Below are 24238 nucleotides of genomic sequence, written 5' to 3'. Positions count from 1 at the left end.
GGTTTTTCTACAAATGCGAATATTAGAGAGGATACTGTATATTACAATACTTTTAATGGCTTTGTTTCTGTAATTTGATACAAGGCTGTCAGCAACCTTCCCTGCTGCTCACGCAGGAGAGAGAGGCAAAAAAAAGTGTGACACGCAAATTAGAGTATCGGGGGGAAAAACTTCTTTCAGAACACTTAACTGGAGAAATATGATAAGGTTTCCACACAAAGACAACAATAGCTCAGTAAAAAATTCATTTTACGTAGGAATTCAACTTAACAGAGCAAAACATTTATATAAATATACAACTTTTTGTTGCTAAGAGGTTTAATGGTATTTGGGTATATGATTTTAAAACTGTGCCATTTTTGTAATCTTTATTTAAGGTTGTGTTACACAGGTTTACATTAAAACAGCTTGTATTTTTATTATATCTATATGTAGATTGACAACCTGCTGCTGTTGACTGGAGGAGGTGACCAGTATGCTCAAAGATATGTGTTGAATTCTTACCTGGAAATATACAGACGGCTTGTGAACCCTGACCTTCTTTATGTCAATGTGTCATTTGCTGGAAGGTCATGCGGGTAAGTTCATTTAACCTTTGACCTTTATGTCATTGTGTATATGATTAAAGTCCTGTGGGTAAGTTCAGCTAACCTGTGGCCTTTAACCCTTATCATGCTGGACATGATTGATTCTGCCTTTGCGACCAGTGCAGATCATGATCAGCCTGCACATCCATGCAGTCTGATCAGGATCTGCACTGTTCGCCATTCAGTCAGTATCTTTTTGGTAAGCACCTCTTTTAACAGCTAATGGTACTGTCTGAATTGAAAGATGGTCCAGTTTATTATAGAAATTTAGCATTGTTAGGGTTAAATTCGTGTATCATTTGCTGGAGGATTATTTGTCTAAGTTTCATTTACCTTTATCCTTCATGTCTTTGTGTCAGTTTCTAAAATATTCTACAACAGTGATATGTTAGTCAGAGGTTTTTGAAAGGACATCAAATTTAGGGGAACAGAAGACATCTGAAAATTTTATTCTGTATAGTGTTTACAGATTTCTTGTTTTCTTGGGGTTTGTACTCGTTGTTTGATTAGGAAACAAACGTTTTCTGGTAGATTAATAATTGAACCACTACTGTTACTTTCTACTGATGAAAAAAAAAATGTATATTGAAAATTGATCTTAGATAAGCAAATAAATTGCATTTCATTCTTTTGGCAATTCTGAGTATTTTTGGATGAATAGAAAGATTTCCCCACCCGATATGATCAGCTAGTTTATATTGACTCGCTATATTCCTGTTTCAGATTTGCGACAGATATAAAGCCTGAACATGACAATGATATATACATCTCTGGATTTAGTGACCAGATTCTCAGGTAAAGTTTCTGTACTTTCGCTGTAGTGTGGAATATTGTTTTTAACCTGTATGTAAAATGCAAGATATGATTGCAATGAGTACTTACGTGTCAAAATTATTTGAACACTTGAAATTTGTATTCTTGAGTCTTGTAGAATCATAAAATACATTTATAGGTGTTTGTTAATTTTGAAAAATGCAGCAAAATATATTTGAGAAAGTTGTTAAGTGTGGGTGTGACTATTAATAGAGTATATAATATGATGGTGTCTTAGAAGATTTTATAATATGCTTTAAAAGTTAAAAAAAAAACATGTTTTGTTTTTCAATTCCTTGTATCAGTGTTATAGATAAGCCAGGATGCTGATAGTTTAAGGTAGCTTACTTCTAATCATCTGTCCTTTACCACTATGGGCTCAAGCCTAACTCAGGTCATCATGCTGGGAAGCCATCCAGTTTGTCTAAAAAATGTCGGATTCTTCCCAGCAGTCTACTCAAGCCTGAGATAATACCATTCACGCAGTCTGGTCAGATTCCATACTGTTCGCTAACGGTTTCTTCAATTGCAATAGGATTTTAAAGCAAACAGTATGGATCCTGACCAGACTGCGTGGATGCGCAAGCTGGTCTGGATCCATGCTGGTTGCAAATGCACTATGTTGGTTTTCTCATGGTGCGGCTCAATTATAGCAATTATTTCACTTTTCCACAATATTGTTTTCCAGATTTATCGCCGAGAGAGGAGAAGGTGGTCAGCTTCGACATATAGAGAAGATTGATGAGGCTTTCAATTTGAAACCTCTGCCGTCTGCTCCTGGGGAGAAGCCAGCTCCACCTAAACTTGATATAGAGAAACCATTACAGATAGCATCACAAACACCAAGGTATGCTAGTCACAATTTCAGTAGACTCTTCTTTGTTCCACCTTCTTATATTTAGGGCATATGTTATACAAGTTCAAATTCTGTCTAACTGATTTCTTCTTTTTCTAAAGTTAAAGGCTAGAGACTGCTTAGTTTTGAATCATGTGTGACTGTTGTTAAGGATGAATTAATACCCTTTTTTTTTCATCTTAAAAATTTAAAATCCGCTAATTTATGTCCCAATGAACTAGTTTATTTTGCTGAAACCACAAAATTTTATCACAAGATGAAGTGATTTTACAGAATATACTGATGCTTTCTGACATGATACTGAATTGAAACAGGAGTGGAAGATGTCAGTGCACTCATTTTTTGTACCCCCCGACAACAAAGTTGTAAGAGGGGTATACTGGTTTCAGGTTGTCTGTCTGTCCATCCGTCTGTCCGTAGACACAATCTTGTGCGCACCAACTCTCCTCATCCCCTTTACACAATTTAATGAAACTTCACAAAAGTGGTCAGTAACAACAGTAGTTGTGCTTGATGCATGTTAGGTTCTTTCAGAAATTTTTTTTGCAGAGTTATGGGACTTTGTTTTTTGTTACTATACTATATACATAGACACAATCTTGTGCGCACCAACTCTCCTCATCCCCTTGACACAATTTAATGAAACTTCACACAGAAGTTCAGTAACAACAGTAGTTGTGCATGGTGCATGTTAGGTTCTTTCAGAAAAAAAAAATTGCAGAGTTACGGGACTTTGATTTTTGTTACTATACTATATACATAGAGTCTTTATACTTACAGTCCACATAATTATGCAGTCTTGTGTGCATCAAATTGCAATGATCAAATTGCTATGTACTGTGTCAGTGCATGCGGGGGGTACATTCATCACCTTCAGTGATAGCTCTAGTTTAAAAAAACTTTTAGGTAAAACTTTGCAATTTTAAGAAGGACCCTTTATAGTGAAGTGTTAAGATTGCTGACTTGGAATCACTTGACCCGTATCAGTGTGGGTTCAAAACCTCACTTAGGGATGTAGAAATCTTCATGTAAAGAAGACATCCAGCATGCTTACGAAAGGTTGGTGATTCTACCTAGTTGGTAGTCCATGCCCAAAACAGTGCTTAAAGGGGCACCTGGTGTCTTCCTCCACTTTCAAAAGCAGGACAAGTCACCATATGACCTAAATTATTTCTGAACCATGCAAAAACAAAAGAGAAGATAAAATAAGAGTTAATTGTGCTTGTAGGCTGCATTTAGTTTTGTGGATTGATAGCTGTCCTAAATATTTCCGATTTTTTCACAGTTAATGTATAAAGTGTTGTAATTATTTATTACCAGCTGGAGAACTGCCAGAGTTTTTATTTCATCAACATTCCGCGACATGCACGGGGAAAGAGATCTCCTGACACGATATGTGTTCCCAGAGTTACGTGCCCTTGGAAAAAAACATTTTATCAATGTGTATGAGGTGGATTTGAGATGGGGAGTCACAGAGGAGGAGACAAAACAGTCAAGGTATAATAGAATTGTAATATCTTTTTTGTGTTTTCTGCAATGTTGACTCACCTTCCATTGAATTAAATTAAATTGTGCCAATTAATTTCATTCAAAATACGAATCTTATATTAATGAGCTGCACCATGAGAAAACCAACATAGTGCATTGGGACCAGCATGGATCCAGAGCAGCCTGCGCATCCGCGCATTCTGGTCAGGATCCATGCTGTTTGCTAATGGTTTCTCTAATTGAATTGGCTTTGAAAGCAAACAGCATGGATCCTGACCAGACCGCACGGATGGTCTGGATCCATGTTGGTTGCAAATGCACTAATTGTTGGTTTTCTCATGGTGTGGTTCAATTATGAATTGTTGAACTGTTGAATATGCTTCCTGGGTAAAGCAGGTTCTTTTGTCAAATAAAGGATCGTGTTCATGACTGGGTGGGATTTGATCAAAGGATCTCCTGGCAGAGTGGCCAGTAATTTTGGGATGAAGACCTGAAATTTGTTAAACTAAATAATTTCCATATCCCATAGAGATGATACATTAGATTTCGTGTGTTTGATATCTTGCAGTAATGATATAAATGCCAGTGTAAATACATTAACCTTTATCATGTTGGACACGACTGAGTCTGCCTTTGCGACCAGTGTAGATCATGATCAGCCTGCACATCCATGCAGTCTGATCATGATCTGCACTGTTCACCATTCAGTCAGTATCTTTTTGGTAATTGCCCCTTTCAACAGTTAATAATGCTGCACAAATTGAAAGGTGGACAAGTTCATTATAGAAATTTAGCAGTGTAAGGGTTCAAGCTTGGTTTTTCTAAATTTTACAGTAAAAATAAATGAAATACAGATTTCAGTGAAAAAAAATGAAAACAGTGGTAACATTTATTCTAAATTTCAGGACTCTTGAGTTGTGCTTGTCGGAAGTTTCAAGATGTCAGTTCTTTGTCGGAATTCTTGGAGAACGGTATGGCTGGGTTCCAGATAAATACGATGTTCCAGACACTCCAGAGTTCAAATGGGTGAAGGAGTATCCGCTAGGAGCTTCTGTCACAGAACTTGAAATACAGGCAGCAGCGCTCGGACATAAAGACAAAACTGATATGAGGGACAAGGCATTTTTCATGTTCAGGGACAATTCATTTGAAAGGTTTGTGATGGAGATATTATTTATACATACTATGTAATTTTGCTCAGTAGTAAAAAAAGCTTGAAATTTACATGAATGACAAAAGAAAAGTTTGCCTGAAAAGAAAGTATTGATGTGAAATGAGAATTCACTGTCGTGACAAAATTGTAATTGACTTTATTAAATCTCCCTTCAAAATTTCTTAGAAATAAGTGACATTTTTTTTTTCTTGATGGAGCTGTTAAATTGTCATACTTTGGATCATATGTGATTGAAAATGAAAGGTTTACTGGGAAATTATTAAAAAAATTTGGCGCAAAATTTAGTGGATTTTGCCAAAACAGCTTCTTATGGTCACAATTAAAAAAGAGCTAATTGACCTAAATTTTGTAATTTTTCATTGCAAGTCCTATGTTTTTCAACAGCGGATCGTTTATACTTACTGAAAAATTCGTTTTTGTGAGAAGTTAAACTGTTCTGTAGTATTAATGACTGTATATAGTTAAAATTCATGTTAGAGAAATGGCTTTCTAGATAGACTGTGAATTTTACAGATAATTTAACAGTGTTTTAAATGTTTACATTCTAGTGATATTCCAAAGAAATACCGTGAAGACTTTGAGTGTGAAAGTGACAGAAATAAAGAAAAGATGGATGCGTTGAAGCGCAGGATACGCGTTAGTGGCCTTGAAGTTTTTGACAAGTATGTTACGTTTAAACTTGCCTTGAATTTGAGCTTATCAACAGTGTAGTCCAACAAACAATTTCAAGACATAATGGAGAGCTGTAGCACTTGTTCAGAAAGATCAGCAAATAGTACAGAATTTTCCTTACTTAATAATGTCCTTCTTTTGTGATTGTTAATACACAATTGTTTTTGGTTTTTTACAAGAGATATCTACAGAAAATGTTAAACCTTAACATGTTGGACACGTCCGTGCAGTCTGATCATGATCTGCACTGTTCGCCATTCAGTCAGTATCTTTTTGGTAAGCACCCCTTTTAACAGTTAATGGTACTGTCCAAATTGAAAGATGGACAAGTTCATTACAGAAATTTAGCATCAGTTTTATTTTAGACCTGTTAAAAGTATCTGAAATATGTTCTTCAGTTATCCCTGTCACTGGGGTGGTGTTGTGGATGGTAAACCTATTGTTGCTGGTCTGGAACAGTTCGGACTACGGGCATTGAACAACCTCTGGAATGGTATTCAAAAATGCTACCCTGATGAGGTAAATTGGTTACAGGTTTAAATGCTTTCATGTAGACTCATTTTGATGTACAAAATCATTGTTAAGAAATTATCTTAAGTTTATAGCCAATAATCGTTCATCGACTCTTGTGCATTATATTTAAAAATCAAGACATTACAGATATTGTTTTCTGTCAGAATGAATAAATAATAGATTAAAGAGTGTAATAGTATTAAAAAAATATGCTGTCCTCTCTTTAGTCATTTTCTGATTTGAATTTTCTCATCTTTTGCAGACATCCCAACTCTCCCAATCCGATCGGGTTTCTCCCGATCACCCCGATCAGAAGTCTCAATCTCCCGATTAAAAAAAAAAACAACAAAACAACATAAACACACAAAAATTATGAAATAATCCGCTTCTTTGTGCCTATCTGATACTGTATCGAGTCTGTAAACAACAGCTTTCAGATATTTTCGCACCTTATTCTACCCGTGCTGATTATTGTTTATTACACGATTTAACAAAGCCAGGTGTTGATTAATGTGTCACAGTTGAAATTAAAATCCAGACATTAGATATCTAATTAAATTCAATCAAATTTAGATTAGAAATTATACTGGCTTTACCTTTTTCTGTACTTTTTTGAAATCGAAAGTAGATGGTCGCCAAGTCAACCTAGCTGCTAGGTTTTAAAAAACATTTCTCTTAAAATCATTTTGATAAGAGGAAATGTCATGGTAAATTGTAATATCACTTACTATCAAATGCTGTTAAACTGTCTTTGCATCATAACAATTTGTCAAACACATCCTTTTAACTGGAGATTAGGCAAATCTACGAAAGTGTAACAATACCCGGACATTCAATTTTGGATAACAGGATTTTGATCAATAAAAGTATTTGAGCCAGGGGTTTTAAATACTGGTTGACAGGGATGAGAATCAAACAGTAAATTTTCTATTGCTTGAACTTTTATTCTTTTAGCTATATACATTTTGTTTTTACAGTTCTAACAGCTGTACTGTTTGTCATGTAAAATTCACCTGGGGAGTCTTCTTTCCAACAAAAGAAATAAAAGTGCAGGTTTAATTCTCAGTGGTGTTTTGAATTTAGACATAGTGCTTAAAGTGCCATAACTATTTAATTTTGCACAGAAGGCTTCATGTATTATTGTTCCAAAACATTAAAAATGCACGAATAATAAGATATAGACAAGTGAATTTTTTTAAGACTAGTGATTTTATAAGGGCAAATAAGTTTATATTATCATTAGATTTGTTAAAAGCTTCGTTATCATGAACAGTTACCGCGGTATAAAATCTCCCACTTGAACACCTCAATCTCCCACTTCGGAAAGCAAAAACTCCCACTTGGCATTCAGAAAAAGTTGGGATGTCTGCTTTTGTCTTAATTGTTTGATTTTAAAAGGAGTTTCAGTGTTGAAAAAATAAATAGGGATTTAAAAAAACCTGCTCATATTAAGATGGTTCATTCCATTTAAATGTATGTGTTGTATACTGAAATGAATTGGATATTGGTCAAATTTTTATTTTCGTTAAAAATTTATGTCATGAACTACTTTTAGGATGCAATGATGGATGAAACCAGTCACGCTAACAAACTACATGGTGCCTTTGTTGAACGACTGAAGAAAGTTTTTGTTGGACGTTCCAAACTGAGAAAGGAATGTGTGAAAATGATGTCAGACATGTCATCAGGAGTTATTGCCCTTGCTGGAAAACCGGGCACTGGAAAGTCAGCTCTGCTGGTAAGAGAGATAGTGTTTACTAAACATAATTTTCTGATTTCAATGCTTTACTGTTAATAATGATTTGTAGCTAGCACTTAATTTTGCAAGTATATGTGTATTGAAATTTAATGACGCTGACATATGAAATCCTTCTCAAATGCTTACCCATATATTTTACTGAAAATCAAATAAAATTTTGAGATTATGACTTTCGTGTTGCTAATCACTCTACAGATCTTCAAATACAGTGCAAGTTGTGAATTTGAGATTATAACTATTAGTTTTATTTAAAAAGATATAATTATTGATTAACGCTTATCATGCTGGACACGATAGATTCTGCCTTTGCGACCAGTGTAGATCTTGATCAGCCTGCGCATCTGTGCAGTCTAATAAAAATCTGCACTGTTTGCCATTCAGTCAGTATCTTTTTGGTATGCATCCCTTTTAACAGTAAATAGTACTGTCCAAATTGAAAGATGGACAAGTTCATTATAGAAATTTAGCAGGGTAAGGGTTAAATCATGAAATAAAACTGAAACCAGACATACCCAGTCTCCAGTAATTTGCCAAACAAGTCAAAGTTTCATAAACATGATTTGTTAAATTTGTACAATGTTATGAAATGCTCAAAAGCTTTAATGCTATTTTTACTTTAATAGTACAAGGTAACTACGTATGAGTTATCTACATTGTAGGCAAGTTTGATAACAGATTACCAGCAAGCATCCAAGTGTGACAGTGGTCTGTCAATACTTACACATTTTGTTGGTGCTGCGCCAGGCTCCACAAACATCGTAGCAACTCTGAAACGACTGTGCCATGAACTGAACACTAGATTCAGCCTCAATTTGGAAATACCAGAAGACATGAAGTATGTTACTTTCTTATTAAAAAAAGTTTACCATATGTTTCTTAAATTGATTTCAATGACATGATAAAGAATAGTGTTCTAATTTTGGTCCCAGTGTATTATTAGCATTCATTGGAGGATCCAGAAGGGAAGGGTTCAGACCCATTGCCAGCTCCAGTAAAATCTGCATGGTATATATTTACATAGTCTTGCAAGTGCAACTGAAGCAATTGTTGGGGGAAAAAGACTTACTTCAGATACAAACAGTATTATATATAAATTAAACCTTAGCCTGTTGACGGCAAGTGATTCTGCCTTTGCGATCAGTGCAGACCAAGATCAGCCAGTACATCCATGCAGTTTGATCATGGTCTGCCCTGCTCACTATTCAGTCAGTAAATTTTCAGTAAACACCCCTTTAAATAATAAATGGTATTGCCCAAATTCAATGATGGATGAGTCCATTTTAAAAATTTAGCGGCTAAAGGTTAATAATATTGTTAAGAGGCTAGTGCTATAAAAATTGTCATTGACTATTTGCAGGAACTTGGTTGCTAAGTTTGAAGAGATGTTACAGGAGTCTGCAACCTACTGTGGTTCCCCTCTTGTAGTGTTTATTGATGGTTTAGACAACATGGAACCAGCACATCTTCCACACAATCTAGACTGGTTACCAGAGGTTGTCCCAAAGGTAAGCTGTGGTTCTTTCTTAAATTGTTTATGGATGGTTTAGATAACATGGAACCAGCTCATCTTCCACAATAAAGACTGGTATGAGAGGTCCCAAATGTAAGTTATGGTTCCCCAGTTGTAGTCAGTATTGATGGTTTAACATGTTAGATGCACATCTCCCACAGATTTTTGACCAGGTACCAGAGGTTGCCCCAAAGATAATGAACAAATTCTTTTTAATGACTCCTGGCATTTTTCATTGCTTCAGTTACATACGACCTTCTGTTAACCCGATACTCAAGTTACTTTCACCAGGTCGATAAAATAGCAGTAGCTCGATCTGGGATGCTGTATTCGGCTTGAGTGGATTTTGCCAGATTGGATCTCATGAGGCACACATGCGACAAGTGTGCATTTTTCATTGCTTCAGTTACATACGACCTTCTGTTTACCTGAAACTCAAGTTACTTTCACCAGGTCGATAAAATAGCAGTAGCTCGATCTGGGATGCTGTATTTGGCTTGAGTGGATTTTGCCAGATTGGATCTCATGAGGCGCACATGCGACAAGTGTGATCCGTCCTTGCAAAATCCATGAGGGCCGAATACAAAATCCCAAATCTAGCTACTGTTGTAATGACCCTTTTATTATATACCTCCATTTTTTTTTTTTTTTTATTTGTTATATGTTTGTTTGTTTATTTGTTAAGTGTTTGTTGATGTTAAAATGAAATGAGTTATGTTTTCGTGTGTGCTATTTATATAGCTGTGTCAGCTCATGCATATTAATGACAGTAGTCCGGCAACATACAATACAGAATGTACAATTATATGGGATTTAAGAAGGTACAATACGGGACTTTTTTCAGCCTGTTCGTATTTCCCTGTAAAATGCAAGCTGTACTTTTGACAGAATTTATATAGGTATATAATAAATCCTATTAATACATATGTTACTATATATAGTAACAAAAACCCTCTAAATATCAACCTCTCTAAAAGGCAGTACAATGTAATTGTATAAAATATTGCTTTAGTCTAAATAACAATATTTATTTTATGCTAACTAATGAAATACTGTATTCTATCAGTTAAATATTTTCATATCTCATCACTCACACTGTGAAAATATGAAATCTATATTTTCACACTGTGAGAGATATAGCTTCGCCCCCTCATTACATTGTGTATGAATTTTAAATTATTTGCTTAAAACAGGATGAAAATTGTAGCCGCACTTTGTTCTTTATAGTATAGTTCTCGATTCAAATTATTTTACTTAAAGAGAATTTCATACCGTTATGCTGGAAAAAATAAAACAAAATGGAACTTTATGTTGCATGCGTCTTTATAACGTCACAGCACGTCTGACGTCATGTCTGTTTACACGCGTATGTTTCCCGCGCTGAGATTAAAATAGTTGCAAAATGCACATCTCAACGTAATTGAGCATAAAATAAAAAGAAAATTTGTTTGTTTTTCGTGAATGTTGAATATATCTCACCTTGAAGTGAGAAAATTTTCACATTTTCACTCGCGCTACGCGCTCGTGAAAATATTTGAAATTTTCTCACTTCTCAGTGAGATATATTCCATATTCACTCAAAACAAACAAATATCCTCTATTTCTTTTGCAGAATGTGATATTTGTTATAACCTGCCTGACACAAGGCAAATTCCACCAGTCGCTACGGAGACGAAAGGTCACAGAGGTCACTGTAGAAGGTCTGGACATGTGGGACAAGGCCGAGGTTGTAAAGAGTCATCTAGCTGTACATAGCAAGGCTTTAGATGAGTCACCATTTAATAACCAGGTATATATGCATATCATGCTATAAATATTTAATAACCAGATATACATTCACATGTAATATTATAAATATTCAATAACCAGGTATACATTGCTGTCAGATTATAAATATTCAGTATCATATTATAAATATTCAGTAAGGCAGTGCTCCCTATGCATGCTTTATAAAGTTCTGAAATGACGTACAGCCATCTAGCTTAACTTACTGCAATAACTCGCATGCTCTTTGAAGTTTGTCATATGAAGGTTACTTTAAATGCTAGTTAAAATTTATTAGGTTGGTTCTAAAAGATATTACCAGCTTTTAGCCAGTATGATATGCTTTAAATAAACTTTTAATGGTAGTTGTTATTTTAATGAGTGAAGATTTTAGCTTCATTTTACATCAGCAAGAATGCTGCCATGATTTGTGTAGAAAAATACTGATTTTTGTTTCAGATGAAACTGTTGGTGTCCAAGAAGGAAGCAAATGTTCCCTTGTACCTAAGTCTTGCTTGTGAGGAACTGAGAGTATATGGTCTCTTTGAAAAGGTGATCAGTCTTTCAATTTTTGTCCATTCTGTAAATACTGATTTAATGCAATTTTTTCAACAGAATATCAGCTATGAAATGGTAGTCAGCTGGAAGCAGGTAGGCATTTGCACAGATGCAGTCAGTTTCAAGAAGTTAACTGACCCCTGCATGAATCCAATATATTGGAGAACATTGTTCTACCTTCTTATTTCAATCAAATGTCACCCAGTTGAAAGCCTGAAGCACCTTAGCTTTGCATACACATTTGAAAATAATACATTCACTTAGGGTGAGGGATAACTGAAAACAGAAAATCTGCTAATTATAGATGTCTGTACTGAATACTGTGAAATAATTATAAACATTGACGGACAAACTTCCAAAGATATTTTGTTTACATTATCTTTAGAAATGAAATCCAAACAAACACTTTAATTGTCCATTTATAATTTTATTTCATTTGTCTAAAATTTTAAAATCATGCATTCAGTTTGTGTGAAATCACAAAAGTATTATGCAGATGGAACTTGACAAAATTGAAAGTTGACACAATTTTTTAATATTTAGCCTGTTGTTGGCAAGTGATACTGCCTTTGGGACCAGTGCAGACCAAGATCAGCCTTCGCTATTCATGATCAGTCAGTAAATTTTCATTGAACACCCCTTCAGATAGTAAATGGCACTGTCCAAATTGAATGATGGATTAGTCCATTTTAGAAATTTAGCAGGCTAAAGGTTAATCGTCTCTCTTCTTCAGATGACATCCAAGCTGAAGGCATTACCTCAGACAGTTCCCACACTTCTACAGGAAGTAATGTCACGAATGGAGACTGACCTTGGGAAAGATACCATAGCAACAGCATTGTCCCTTCTTGTTTGTGCCAGAGATGGTAAGCCAATTTACATTATATTAGTTTTTTTTTTAACTTCCACAAAAATATGATATTTGGATTGTTTTCATATTTTTGTGATATTAACTCGGCTGAATAATAGTGAAAAGTAAGAGCGGAATTTAAGTTCATGATCAGCTGGTAGGAAGTTTTTAGTGCACTAGGTTGAGAAGTGTTAGTTTTTGTATGTATTATGTTCTAACAAATATAATTGAAGTTTTACATATATGCCTGTATTTGTAAGAAATCTGACATCCTAGAAAATATTATGAAATATTTCTGTGGATATATGCTGGAATTTTGTTACAAAACTTTTAACAGAAGTGACACTCACTTAACTTACACATTTCCAGGTCTTGAGCAAGTTGAACTACATGACCTCTTGAGTTTGTTTGGAATTCTGGGAGGTGAAAAACCAAAGGTCAAAGAGATAATGAACATGAAACCGAGTCCAGAGGAATGTGTGCCGTCTGCTGTTTTTGCCCAGTTACAGAGAGCCTTACAGGGATTTCTCAATGATCCACTTGACTCATGGTAGGTTTTACCATTTTCTGTATATCTAATAGTCTCAGGTTTATTATAAGGGTGTGTCTTAGTGATTTGGAAGGTCAACATTCTACAAAAAATAACTACATTTACTTCTCAATTGTGAAGTTATAAGGACCTCAAAGTGAAAACCATTACTACATAGTACATGACAAACATTTATTGCAAAGACAGATGACATGGAAATAATAAGTAAAACTAATTATGCAGTTCATATACTAAGAATGTGTTATTTTTTATGGTACAGAAATTTCTTGATTTATCAAGAGTATGTGCTTGAGTTACAAGGTACTGTTTTATGTTATAGGAGTAGCAGATTAAGTCTGTCCCATGTAGATATAATACAGGCAGTGAGACAGAGGTACTTGAAGTCTGCTGGTGCCATGGAAACAGAACTACATCTTCACCGTCTGATTGCTGGTGAGTTTAGATATCAAGTATACATTTTACGCTTTCACCATTACACTGGCAAAAACTGGACTTGCCTGACTGATTCTTGGTTTTGAGGTTAATATAAGAATATTATCCCTCCAAAAAGGATCTGTGTTGTCAAATGTTTTAAAAATTTTCATTGATACAGCTTACATGTGTATTTTACAAATGCTCTTCATACTTCCATAGGGGAGACTAAGTTTTGTCATTAACCTAGGAACTGGTTAAGGTTTTCTGATTACAGTAGAAGTATACTGCTAAAAAGTTTTGTCAGTAACCTAGGAACTTGTTAAGGTTTCTGTTTACAATAGTTTGAAGAAGTGTACTGCTAAAACAAATGGTACAAAACTCAACACATTGGTGACATTCATAAATTATTTTGATATATCAATTGTGTTGCATTTTCAGGATATTTCTACAGTCTGGCAGATCCAGAGAGAGATGGTACATTTAGTGGAAAGTCTATACGTGCATTCCGGGAACTGCCATATCATTTGGTAAGAAAAAGTATTACCAGTTCTTGTGTTGTTCATTTTGCTACTAAAACATTATTTTTGCTAGAATGTCATCTAAGATGAATTTATTTACGTTGATTAAACCTGCGAATACAACATTTATATGTTCCAAGAAAATTTGTATTCTGAGTAGCAGAATGGAACAAGTGATGTTGGAATTAAGAGGTTGACATTAAACCTAGGGTAGAATCATTTAATGTCATGAGCATGAAATGTCATGGTTTTTTGCAAAACTGGAATTTTATGGTAATATGGATTTGTGGATTTCAAATTTTGAACATAAGTTGAATAGGAAACTTTACTTATTGGTTGGTATTTTAATCACTTTAGTTCATAGTCTGATTCAACCATGAAACCTTAAAAAATTGAACCCTGCAAAACCAGTTATTTTGCAATATTGGTTTAAATCCCAGTGTAAGTGGAAGTTTAACAGTAGTCCCCTCAGTCCATTATTTAGACTCAAGTACAGAATGGTAAACGTAGAATTTTGTTACACTATATGTGAAAACATGTTTTATGAAACTGGATTATTGCATCGTTTGTAACAAGTTACAGAAATGTATTTCTGTCTTCATGTAGAACAAGTCTGGTAGTTTTGCTGACCTGGAAGATGTCGTCTGCAACCTTAAGTTCATTTACAACAAGTGCATGCTGGGATTGACAGCTGAACTCATAGATGACTACCAACCGTTAGGTAAAACATGCAGTCAATATAAATACCATCAACACGTTTATTGTTTTAGAAAAAGTGAATGTTTCAGTATAGATACAGTTATTTTTTATATCTACCTCAGTATCAAGTGCCTCTAAGTACCTGTAATGACTGAATGGGTCTTCATTTGACTGAGCCCACCCAGATAGCCAAAAACTTACTTACAGTAGATTTCTAGTCAGAAGATTGTAGGGTTCAAAACATTTTGAGGTGTATGATGAATGTGACTGAAGACATTATGTCTGAAGTCATTGATTCTCCACCTCTGATTTATGTACTGCTATTAATAACTGAAATACTGCTGAAAAAAATGATGTTAAGCTAAACCAAAAACAAACAGATCCTTAGCAAATTAAAAGAAATTATTTTTTTTTTACCTTCTACCATTTCTTTGGTAGCCAGTTTCTGATAACTAATGCTTTTAAAAACACTTTTTTTTCTGTAGAAACAAGCAACAAGACACAAGAGCGTGAACAGATGAAATTTTTTGAGAAACCTGCTGTGAAGGAATATAAATCCTTTGTCTCCAGGAGTTTACATATACTCTCAAGGTATGTTCACACTGGATACATTTGAGCCGTGCCGTGGGAAAACCAACATAGTGGCTTTGCGACCAGCATGGATCCAGACCAGCCTGCGCATCCGCGCAGTCTGGTCAGGATCCATGCTGTACGCTTTTAAAGCCTGCAATTAGAGAAACTGTTAGCGAACAGCATGGATCCTGACCAGACTGCGCGGATGGTTTTCTCATGGCACGGCTCATATTATCAATGTATTACATTTGTCTTGAGCCTTAAATTGTGATGGTCTGCTTTGCTTCAAGTATTTTACTACTGACTTTTGACACAGGGGTACCACTTTTAAAAGAAGACAAAACTGTCTGCTGCTACCTTCATCATGCCTGGACAAGCTCAGTAGTCATAAAAACTGTTACAATGATTATATAGAACTCAATTTCAGTACTTTTGACAATTTACATCCATTTCAATGTACTACTTGGCTGACTATAAAATTTGCATATAAAGTTTGGAAAGGCATTTTTGGTAGGATTTACAGAGATCCCCTCTCATGAACCTTAGTGCAAACATTTGTGCATACTGGTGAACCACTACTACTTTCTTCAATCTTGGGGCCTCCGTGGCCAAGTGGTGAAGGTCGCTAACTTCAAATCACTTGCCCCTCATCGATGTGGGTTCGAGCCTCACTCGGGGCTTTGAATTCTTCCTGTGAGGAAGGCATCTAGCTGGCTTACGGAAAGTCGGTGGTTTTACCCACGTTCCCGCTCATGATGAAATAATGCACGGGGGACACCTGGGGTCTTCCTCCACCATCAAAGCTGGAAAGTCGCCATATGACCTATAATTGTGTCGGTGCGACGTTAGACCCAACAAAATGAATAATTTCTTTAATCTTAGTAACTGTATTATTACACTTCAGTCATCCAGCATTGACCTGGCAGCAAGCTTACAATGAAAACTCTACCTCCCAACCTGCAAGAGATGTACAGACTGTACTCAATTCTGACACCATTCCCAGAAGTCAGAAATCTTTGATTGAGTGGAATAGTAAACCAGTCAACATTGACCCATGCTACCTCACTATATCCAACTTACCCGAGGTATTATATACATTTTGATTTAGTTTATAGTTAATTTTACTTGGTAGAAAAGAATATGTTGTGTATTGCATTTTTCAATTTGATTTTTGTGTCAGAACTAGTGTAAGCAACATTATTGTCAAGAGATAAGTTTAAAAAGAGAAAATTAATGTGCGTCTTTTTTAATGGAGTTTCCCTAGTGATAAGATTATTGATATTTGCTATATTTATACCAAATTTAACTCATAAATGAATAGGAGTTTATGTGCATGATAAAAATACATTTTATTTTATATTCCAGCCAATGACATGTGTTAGTATATCCCATGATAACAGACAGTTTGCTTGCGGTGGACTGGACTGTCTTGTACATCTGTATGATCTCAGTACTGGAAAGGTACGAGTATATGAATTATAGACTGGTATATAAATGTAGTATCTTTGTATGGCCTGCGTTTTGGTAGAAGCACTATTGTAATCCCCTGTCAAGATCATTATGGGTCAAGTGACTTATTAGCTGAACTATTCAAAGGCAAGGTAGAGCTATTGCACTCACCTGTTCATCAGCCTCAATGTCTGGATTTGTTTAATGTTGTATGTAAGCTTTACCTTCAGTATCAACTTGAAGGAATGGATTGAAACTTCACACACTTGTTCACTATAATTATCTGACAGGGAGTGTACAGACTCCATAATTCTGTTTTCTTTGTTATGTTCCTTTTTTGACTGCAATGTCTGACAAAGCTTTTATATGTAACTTTGTATCTCAGTAACTACTAGGGAGAATAGATTAACACTTAATGCACCTCTTTACTCTGATAATCTGACCTGCTATGCACAGGTTCCATAACTTTATTTTCCATTTTTTAGCTCACCTGTCACAAAGTGACGAGGTGAGCTTTTGTGATCGCGCGGTGTCCGTCGTCCGTCGTCCGTGCGTCCGTCCGTAAACTTTTGCTTGTGACCACTCTAGAGGTCACATTTTTCATGGGATCTTTATGAAAGTTGGTCAGAATGTTCATCTTGATGATATCTAGGTCAAGTTCGAAACTGGGTCATGTGCCATCAAAAACTAGGTCAGTAGGTCTAAAAATAGAAAAACCTTGTGACCTCTCTAGAGGCCATATATTTCACAAGATCTTCATGAAACTTGGTCAGAATGTTCACCTTGATGATATCTAGGTCAAGTTTGAAACTGGGTCACGTGCCTTCAAAAACTAGGTCAGTAGGTCTAAAAATAGAAAAACCTTGTGACCTCTCTAGAGGCCATATATTTCACAAGATCTTCATGAAAATTGGTCAGATTGTTCATCTTGATAATATCTAGGTCAAGTTCGAAACTGGGTCACGTGCCTTCAAAAACTAGGTCAGTAGGTCAAATAATAGAAAAACCTTGTGACCTCTCTAGAGGCCATATTTTTCATGGGATCTGTATGAAAGTTGGTCTGAATGTTCATCTTGACGATATCTAGGTCAAGTTCGAAACTGGATCATGTGCGGTCAAAAACTAGGTCAGTAGGTCTAAAAATAGAAAAACCTTGTGACCTCTCTAGAGGCCATATATTTCATGAGATCTTCATGAAAATTAGTCAGAATGTTCACCTTGATGATATCTAGGTCAAGTTCGAAAGTGGGTCACGTGCAGTCAAAAACTAGGTCAGTAGGTCAAATAATAGAAAAACCTTGTGACCTCTCTAGAGGCCATATTTTTCATGGGATCTGTATGAAAATTGGTCTGAATGTTTATCTTGATGATATCTAGGTCAGATTTGAAAGTGGGTCAGGTGCCATCAAAAACTAGGTCAGTAGGTCAAATAATAGAAAAACCTTGTGACCTCTCTAAAGGCCATATTTTTCATGGGATCTGTATGAAAATTGATCTGAATGTTCATCTTGATGATATCTAGGTCAAGTTCTAAACAGGGTCATGTGCGGTCAAAAACTAGGTCATTAGGTCTAAAAATAGAAAAACCTTGTGACCTCTCTAGAGACCATACTTGCAAATGGATCTCCATAAAAATTGGTCAGAATGTTCACCTTGATGATATCTAGGTCAAGTTTGAATCTGGGTCACGTTCCATAAAAAACTAGGTCAGTAGGTCAAATAATAAAAAAAACCTTGTGACCTCTCTAGAGGCCATACTTTTCATGGGATCTGTATGAAATTTGGTCTGAATGTTCATCTTGATGATATCTAGGTCAGGTTTGAAACTGGGTCAACTGCGGTCAAAAACTAGGTCAGTAGGTCTAAAATTATTAAAATCTTTTGACCTCTAGAGACCATATTTTTCAATGGATCTTCATGAAAATTGGTCAGAATTTTTATCTTGATAATATCTAGGTCAAGTTCAAAACTGGGTCAAATGAGCTCAAAAACTAGGTCACTATGTCAAATAATAGAAAAAACGACGTCATACTCAAAACTGGGTCATGTGGAAAGAGGTGAGCGATTCAGGACCATCATGGTCCTCTTGTTATGAAGTTGTACCCCTTGTTAGACTTAGCAATTTCTGGTTAAGCTTTTTGTATGTAAGCTTGTATCGCATTAACTACTAGTGAGAAGGGATTGATGCTTAACACACCTGTTAACTGTCGTAATTGTACCCCCCGACAACAAAGTTGTAATGGGGGGCTATACCGGTTTCAGGTTGTCTGTCTGTCCATCCGTCCGTCTGTCTGTCCGTAGACACAATCTTGTGCGCACCATCTCTCCTCATCCCCTTGACACAGTTTAATGAAACTTCACACAGGTGATCAGTAACATCTGATTCAGTAGTTGTGCATGGGGCATGTTAGGTTCTTTCAGAAAAAAAAATTGCAGTTACGGGACTTTGTTTTTTGTTACTTTACTATATACATAGACACAATCTTGTGCGCGCCATCTCTCCTCATCCCCTTGACACAATTTAATGAAACTTCACACAAGTGATCATTAACAACATTAGATGTGCATAGGGCATGTTAGGTTCTGTCAACAACAAAAATTGCAGAGTTATGGGACTTTGTTTTTTGTTAACATACTATGTACATACAGTCTGCATATGCAATCTTGTGCGCGCCTAATCTTCCGAAACCTTGCACACAATTTAATGAAACTTCACACAAGTGATCAGTACCAACCCTAGTTGTGCATGGTGCATGTTACGTTCTTTTAGATAAATATTCTGCATAGTTATGGGACTTTGTTTTTTGTTTGCTCTGTTGAAAGCCCGTTTGAAAATCTTTTATATAAAATTTCAAGGAATTTACACATCTGTTTCTTATCGTAACAAAGTTTAAGTTGTTAATGTATTTTAATTTTTGCAACTTTATTGTTTACAGGAGATAAGAAGTTTCAGAGGACATGCCGATAAAATAACAGATGTATGTTTTGTTGGTAGTAACAAACTATGTAGTGTATCTTCCGATGCTTCAGTCAGTGTGTGGGACGTCAGTGAAGGTCATAGGTATGTTTACATGTTTTCACTGCATTGTCATGTATATCAGTTTGGAGATACTCTGATTGCCTTTGGAAGAGTTCTGGGTTTAATTATATGAGCCACACCATGAGAAAACCAACATAGTGGCTTTTCGACCAGCATGGATCCAGACCCGCCTGCGCATCCGCGCAGTCTGGTCAGGATCCATACTGTTCGCTAACAGTTTCTCTAATTGCAATAGAGTTTGAAAGCGAACAGCATGGATCCTGACCAGACTGCACAGGTTGGTCTGGGTCCATGCTGGTCGCAAAGCCACTATGTTGGTTTTCTCATGGCGCGGCTCAATTATACTTAATATGCAGTTTAGTTTGAGAACATTTGACTGTAGACATGGTGTTGACAGGTATTCATCTACCACCTTTTTTCTTTCCTTTGTTTTTGTGGGAAAGTTGTCATTTACTGGCTGAGAGCAAGTCAGCTCAGCGTGGATCTAGTCAGAAGTCATTGAAATGCTTTCCATATTACATAACTGAATATTACTGAGCAATGTTTTAATGCAACAAAAATAGGTTTTTGTTCTGAACATCAGACAGCATGGATAATTGATTAACAACAGAGAAATATTTGAAAGAATAATTTCCTTGTCTGCTTCCTTTTCAATAATGCCATACTAATTTGCCTGTTTTATATTCATCATAATTTCAGACTGTTTTCCCTGAAAGGTCACCAGAGACGGGTGAATTCCTGTTCTTCAGATAAATCAGGAAATGTTCTGGCAACAGCATCCTGGGATTGTACAATTAAAATCTGGGACATGAAGAAAGGCAGTATGATATGTGAATTCAAAGTTGGATCGTAAGTACAGAAGAAAAAAAATACCTTCAGGTTTAATTTTTTTTTATGTAATTAATGAATTTTGCTTTTTGTTTAATCTATGGCTTTAAAGATTACATTACCAGTTATGTCTCCCACACCACTGTGTGGTGTGAGACATATTGATTTACTCCTGTCTGTCTGTCCGTCCATCCCTCCGTCTGTCACAAATCTTGTCCGCACTCCTAAGTCGAACATTTCTCATCCGATCTTCACCAAACTTTTAACAAAATGTGTTTGCCAATAAGTCCTCAGCCAAGTTTGATAACTAGCCAAATCGGCCCAGTCACTTCAGAATTATGGTCCTTGAAATATTGTTTTTTTGATAATCAAAGCACTGAAAGTCTGATTGGGTTGTATCAGAGCACTGAAAGGTCTGATTGGGTTGGTTTTGATAATCAAGGCACTGGAAGTCTGATTTGGAATTAAGAATATATAGGGAGTAGGCTTTACGCTCGAACATTTCTCATCCAATCTTATATTACTTTTCAGATGATTAGGCAGTTGTGGGAGACATGCGCTTTTCTCAAAAGCAGCTCTAGTTTTAAGATGTATTTCTTGCACACCTGCTGTTACTGAAATGATGTTTTACATAAGAACAGAAATGAGGATGTCTACATTAGTAAAATTAATGTTCTGTTGATAAAATTATGTCTCCCACCACATAGTGGTGTGGGAGACATATTGATTTACTCCAGTCTGTGTGTCTGTCTGTCTGTCCGTCTGTGTGTCTGTCTGTCTGTCACAAAGCTTGTCCGCACTCTAAGTTGAACATTTCTCATCTGATTTTCACCAAACTTAAACAAAATGTGTTTGACCATAAGACCTCGGCCAAGTTCGATACCTAGCCAAATCGGTCCAGGCGTATTGGAGTTATGGCCCTTGAATTACCAAAAATCAGCCTTTTTAATGTTGTCCGCACTCTTAAGTCGAACATTTCTCATCCGATCTTCACCAAACTTGAACAAAATGTGTTTGACCATGAGACCTCAGACAAGCTCGATAACTAGCCAAATCGGTCCAGGCATTTTGGAGTTATGGCCCTTGAATTACCGAAAAATCCTCCTTTTTACTCTTGTCCGCACTCTTAAGTCGAACATTTCTCATCCAATCTTCACCAAACTTGAACAAAATGTGTTTGACCGTGAGACCTCGGCCAAGTTCGATAACTAGCTAAGTCGGTCTAGGCATTTTGGAGTTACGGCCCTTGAATTATAAAAAAATCGGCCTTTTTACTCTTGTCTGCTCTCTCAGTCGAACATTTCTCATCCAATCTTCACCAAACTTAAACAAAATGTATTTGGCCATAAGACCTTAGCCAAGTTCGATAACTAGCCAAATCCGCCCAGGCACTTTTGATTTATGGCCCTTGAATTACTGATTGGATCCACTTGTCCAGACCATCTAATTGGATCTACTCGTCTAAACCATAGGGGCAGTTGTGGGAGACATGCGCTTTTCTCAAAAGCATCTCTAGTTTTTCTTGATTTGTGGTACTTTTTACAAAAACAGGGTCCTACACTTTGGCACTTAAGGTAGATTTTGTATTTTACCTATAGATATACTGCTTTTATCTTAAATTTTTGCCAAATGCTTTATTTGATTTGAAACACCAAAACGTTTCAATGACTTTATGAACAGATAAATCAGCTGCTGGTGCTACATGTTTTCCTTCATTATTTTGACACAGTCCATGTTTCTATAATTAGCCCAGTGAATTGTGTGAGTTTCCATCCCGAAGGTCAGAAGATAGTGTCAGGACAGTGGGACAGTACAATCAAAATCTGGGACATTTTCCATAAAACAAAGAAAGCAGTAAGTAGCCTCTCATATGTTTGAAGTATGAGTGACATATTCCCAAACCACTATTTTATGCATGTTTATTATGGACACTTTCAGTTGACATTTTAGGGTTATTATTATACCAGATTTATATAGTGCCCTTTTCATGATAAACATGTTCAAAGGCGCTTTACATATAGCAAACGCAGCCACACAGGGCGCAAAATTCATCCTCTACTAGAGGATGACACAGAGCTATCTGACCAGAGGGACAGAGTGAGATAAAGCCCCCAGAACAGATAGAGAGAAATCCTTTGTAAATACAGGCCTGTCCGGCGAACTTAGCCTAGCTCTTTGCGAATAGACAGTCTGGTTCTTTAACGTGCCCGGTGTATAGCATCGAAACACGCTAAGCCGTCTTTCCTGGGAAGAACCAATACAGGCTTCTAGTTAGGTGGGAGACACTCAAGAGCATCTCAGAAATTTCCAGTGCCTGGACCGGGATTCGAATCCCGGACCTCTGGATTGAAAGTCAAGCGTGTTACCACTAGACCACTGGCCCACCGTTTAACTCAATAAACTGCAACTTTCCATACCTTTCTCACTGAAGAGCTTGTCTCAGCTTACCCTGCTTCTAGACAGGGTTAATTCGTTCCCAGCTTGTAATGGTCATGCAGAATAAGCTGGGTAAAAGCCATCGTACTTAATGTTAGGGCCAAGGCTGTAATTGGTCAGTAACTTTGTAGATGGGAACAATGAAACTGTCATTTGTAAAGCTGTTCTTTTACCAATATGCACTTCTTACCTAGTGCTTGTGACTACACTGACCTTATAGATGAAAGTGTTTTTCATAAAAAGATGTGAAACTGTAAAAGCATAGAAAACAGCAACAAAGTACTAATTATTTTTAGGATTTTATAACATTAAATAACATTAATTTCTGATTATTGAAATCTGTTAGAACATCACGGAGAATATTTGCCAGGTTAGGGAGTCAAACCTGTGGCCTCTTGTTTTTTATGCCCCCACTTTGGGGGAGCATATAGATTTGCCATTGTCCGTCTGTCCATCCATCCGTCTGTCCTTCCGAGAATGTGTCGCGCCTAGCTCCAAAAGTATTTGACGTAGAGTCACAAAACTTTACAGGAATGTTGGTCAGCATGTGTAGTTGTGCACCTGGGGTTTCGCGTCAAGATTCATTCAGTCTTGTAGGAGTTATGGCCCCTGACTTTGTAAAAATTGGTCATTTTAGTGTTGTATCGCGCCTAGCTCCAAAAGTATTTGACGTAGAGTCACAAAACTTTACAGGAATGTTGGTCAGCATGTGTAGTTGTGCACCTGGGGTTTTGCATCCAGATTCATTCAGTCGTGTAGGAGTTATGGCCCCTGATTTAGTAAAAAATTGGTCATTTTAATGTTGTGTCGCGCGTAGCTCCAAAAGTATTTGACCTAGAGTCACCAAAGTTTAGAGGAATGTTGGTCAGCATGTGCAGTTGTGCATCTGGGGTTTCGCGTCCAGATTCATTCAGTCGTGTAGGAGTTATGGCCCCTGACTTAGTTAAAAATTGGTCATTTTAATGTTGTGTCGCGTGTAGCTCCAAAAGTATTTGACCTAGAGTCACCAAAGTTTACAGGAATGTTGGTCAGCATGTGCAGTTGTGCACCTGGGGTTTCGCGTCCGGATTCATTCAGGTGTGTAGGAGTTATGGCCCCTGACTTTAATAGTTAAAACTTGGTCATTTTAATGTTGTGTCGCGCGTAGCTCCAAAAGTATTTGCCCTTGTCCGTCCGTCCTTCCGAGA

At 36.5% G+C, this 24238-nt stretch overlaps 1 protein-coding gene across 1 annotated transcript in view; it reads left to right on the top strand.

The window, feature by feature from the left end:
• The window catches only part of LOC123546819 (telomerase protein component 1-like), a 69018-nt gene that overhangs the window by 26787 nt on the left and 17993 nt on the right, over nucleotides 1-24238 (top strand). Inside the window, exons 19-41 of the mRNA XM_053550483.1 lie at nucleotides 436-578; nucleotides 1311-1382; nucleotides 2089-2247; nucleotides 3577-3753; nucleotides 4650-4898; nucleotides 5467-5580; nucleotides 5989-6109; nucleotides 7659-7841; nucleotides 8522-8697; nucleotides 9220-9367; nucleotides 10985-11161; nucleotides 11596-11688; nucleotides 12428-12560; nucleotides 12914-13094; nucleotides 13414-13526; nucleotides 13947-14035; nucleotides 14633-14747; nucleotides 15211-15316; nucleotides 16203-16383; nucleotides 16664-16759; nucleotides 19684-19808; nucleotides 20487-20636; nucleotides 22364-22469. Coding sequence (XP_053406458.1) covers nucleotides 436-578; nucleotides 1311-1382; nucleotides 2089-2247; nucleotides 3577-3753; nucleotides 4650-4898; nucleotides 5467-5580; nucleotides 5989-6109; nucleotides 7659-7841; nucleotides 8522-8697; nucleotides 9220-9367; nucleotides 10985-11161; nucleotides 11596-11688; nucleotides 12428-12560; nucleotides 12914-13094; nucleotides 13414-13526; nucleotides 13947-14035; nucleotides 14633-14747; nucleotides 15211-15316; nucleotides 16203-16383; nucleotides 16664-16759; nucleotides 19684-19808; nucleotides 20487-20636; nucleotides 22364-22469 — 3207 coding nt within the window. The remainder of the gene's footprint in view (nucleotides 1-435; nucleotides 579-1310; nucleotides 1383-2088; nucleotides 2248-3576; nucleotides 3754-4649; nucleotides 4899-5466; nucleotides 5581-5988; nucleotides 6110-7658; nucleotides 7842-8521; nucleotides 8698-9219; nucleotides 9368-10984; nucleotides 11162-11595; nucleotides 11689-12427; nucleotides 12561-12913; nucleotides 13095-13413; nucleotides 13527-13946; nucleotides 14036-14632; nucleotides 14748-15210; nucleotides 15317-16202; nucleotides 16384-16663; nucleotides 16760-19683; nucleotides 19809-20486; nucleotides 20637-22363; nucleotides 22470-24238) is intronic.

Source organism: Mercenaria mercenaria, chromosome 9 (assembly GCF_021730395.1).
Source record: "Mercenaria mercenaria strain notata chromosome 9, MADL_Memer_1, whole genome shotgun sequence".
Classification (NCBI taxonomy): Eukaryota; Metazoa; Mollusca; class Bivalvia; order Venerida; family Veneridae; genus Mercenaria; species Mercenaria mercenaria.
This window is presented reverse-complemented; position numbering and strand designations above follow the sequence as displayed.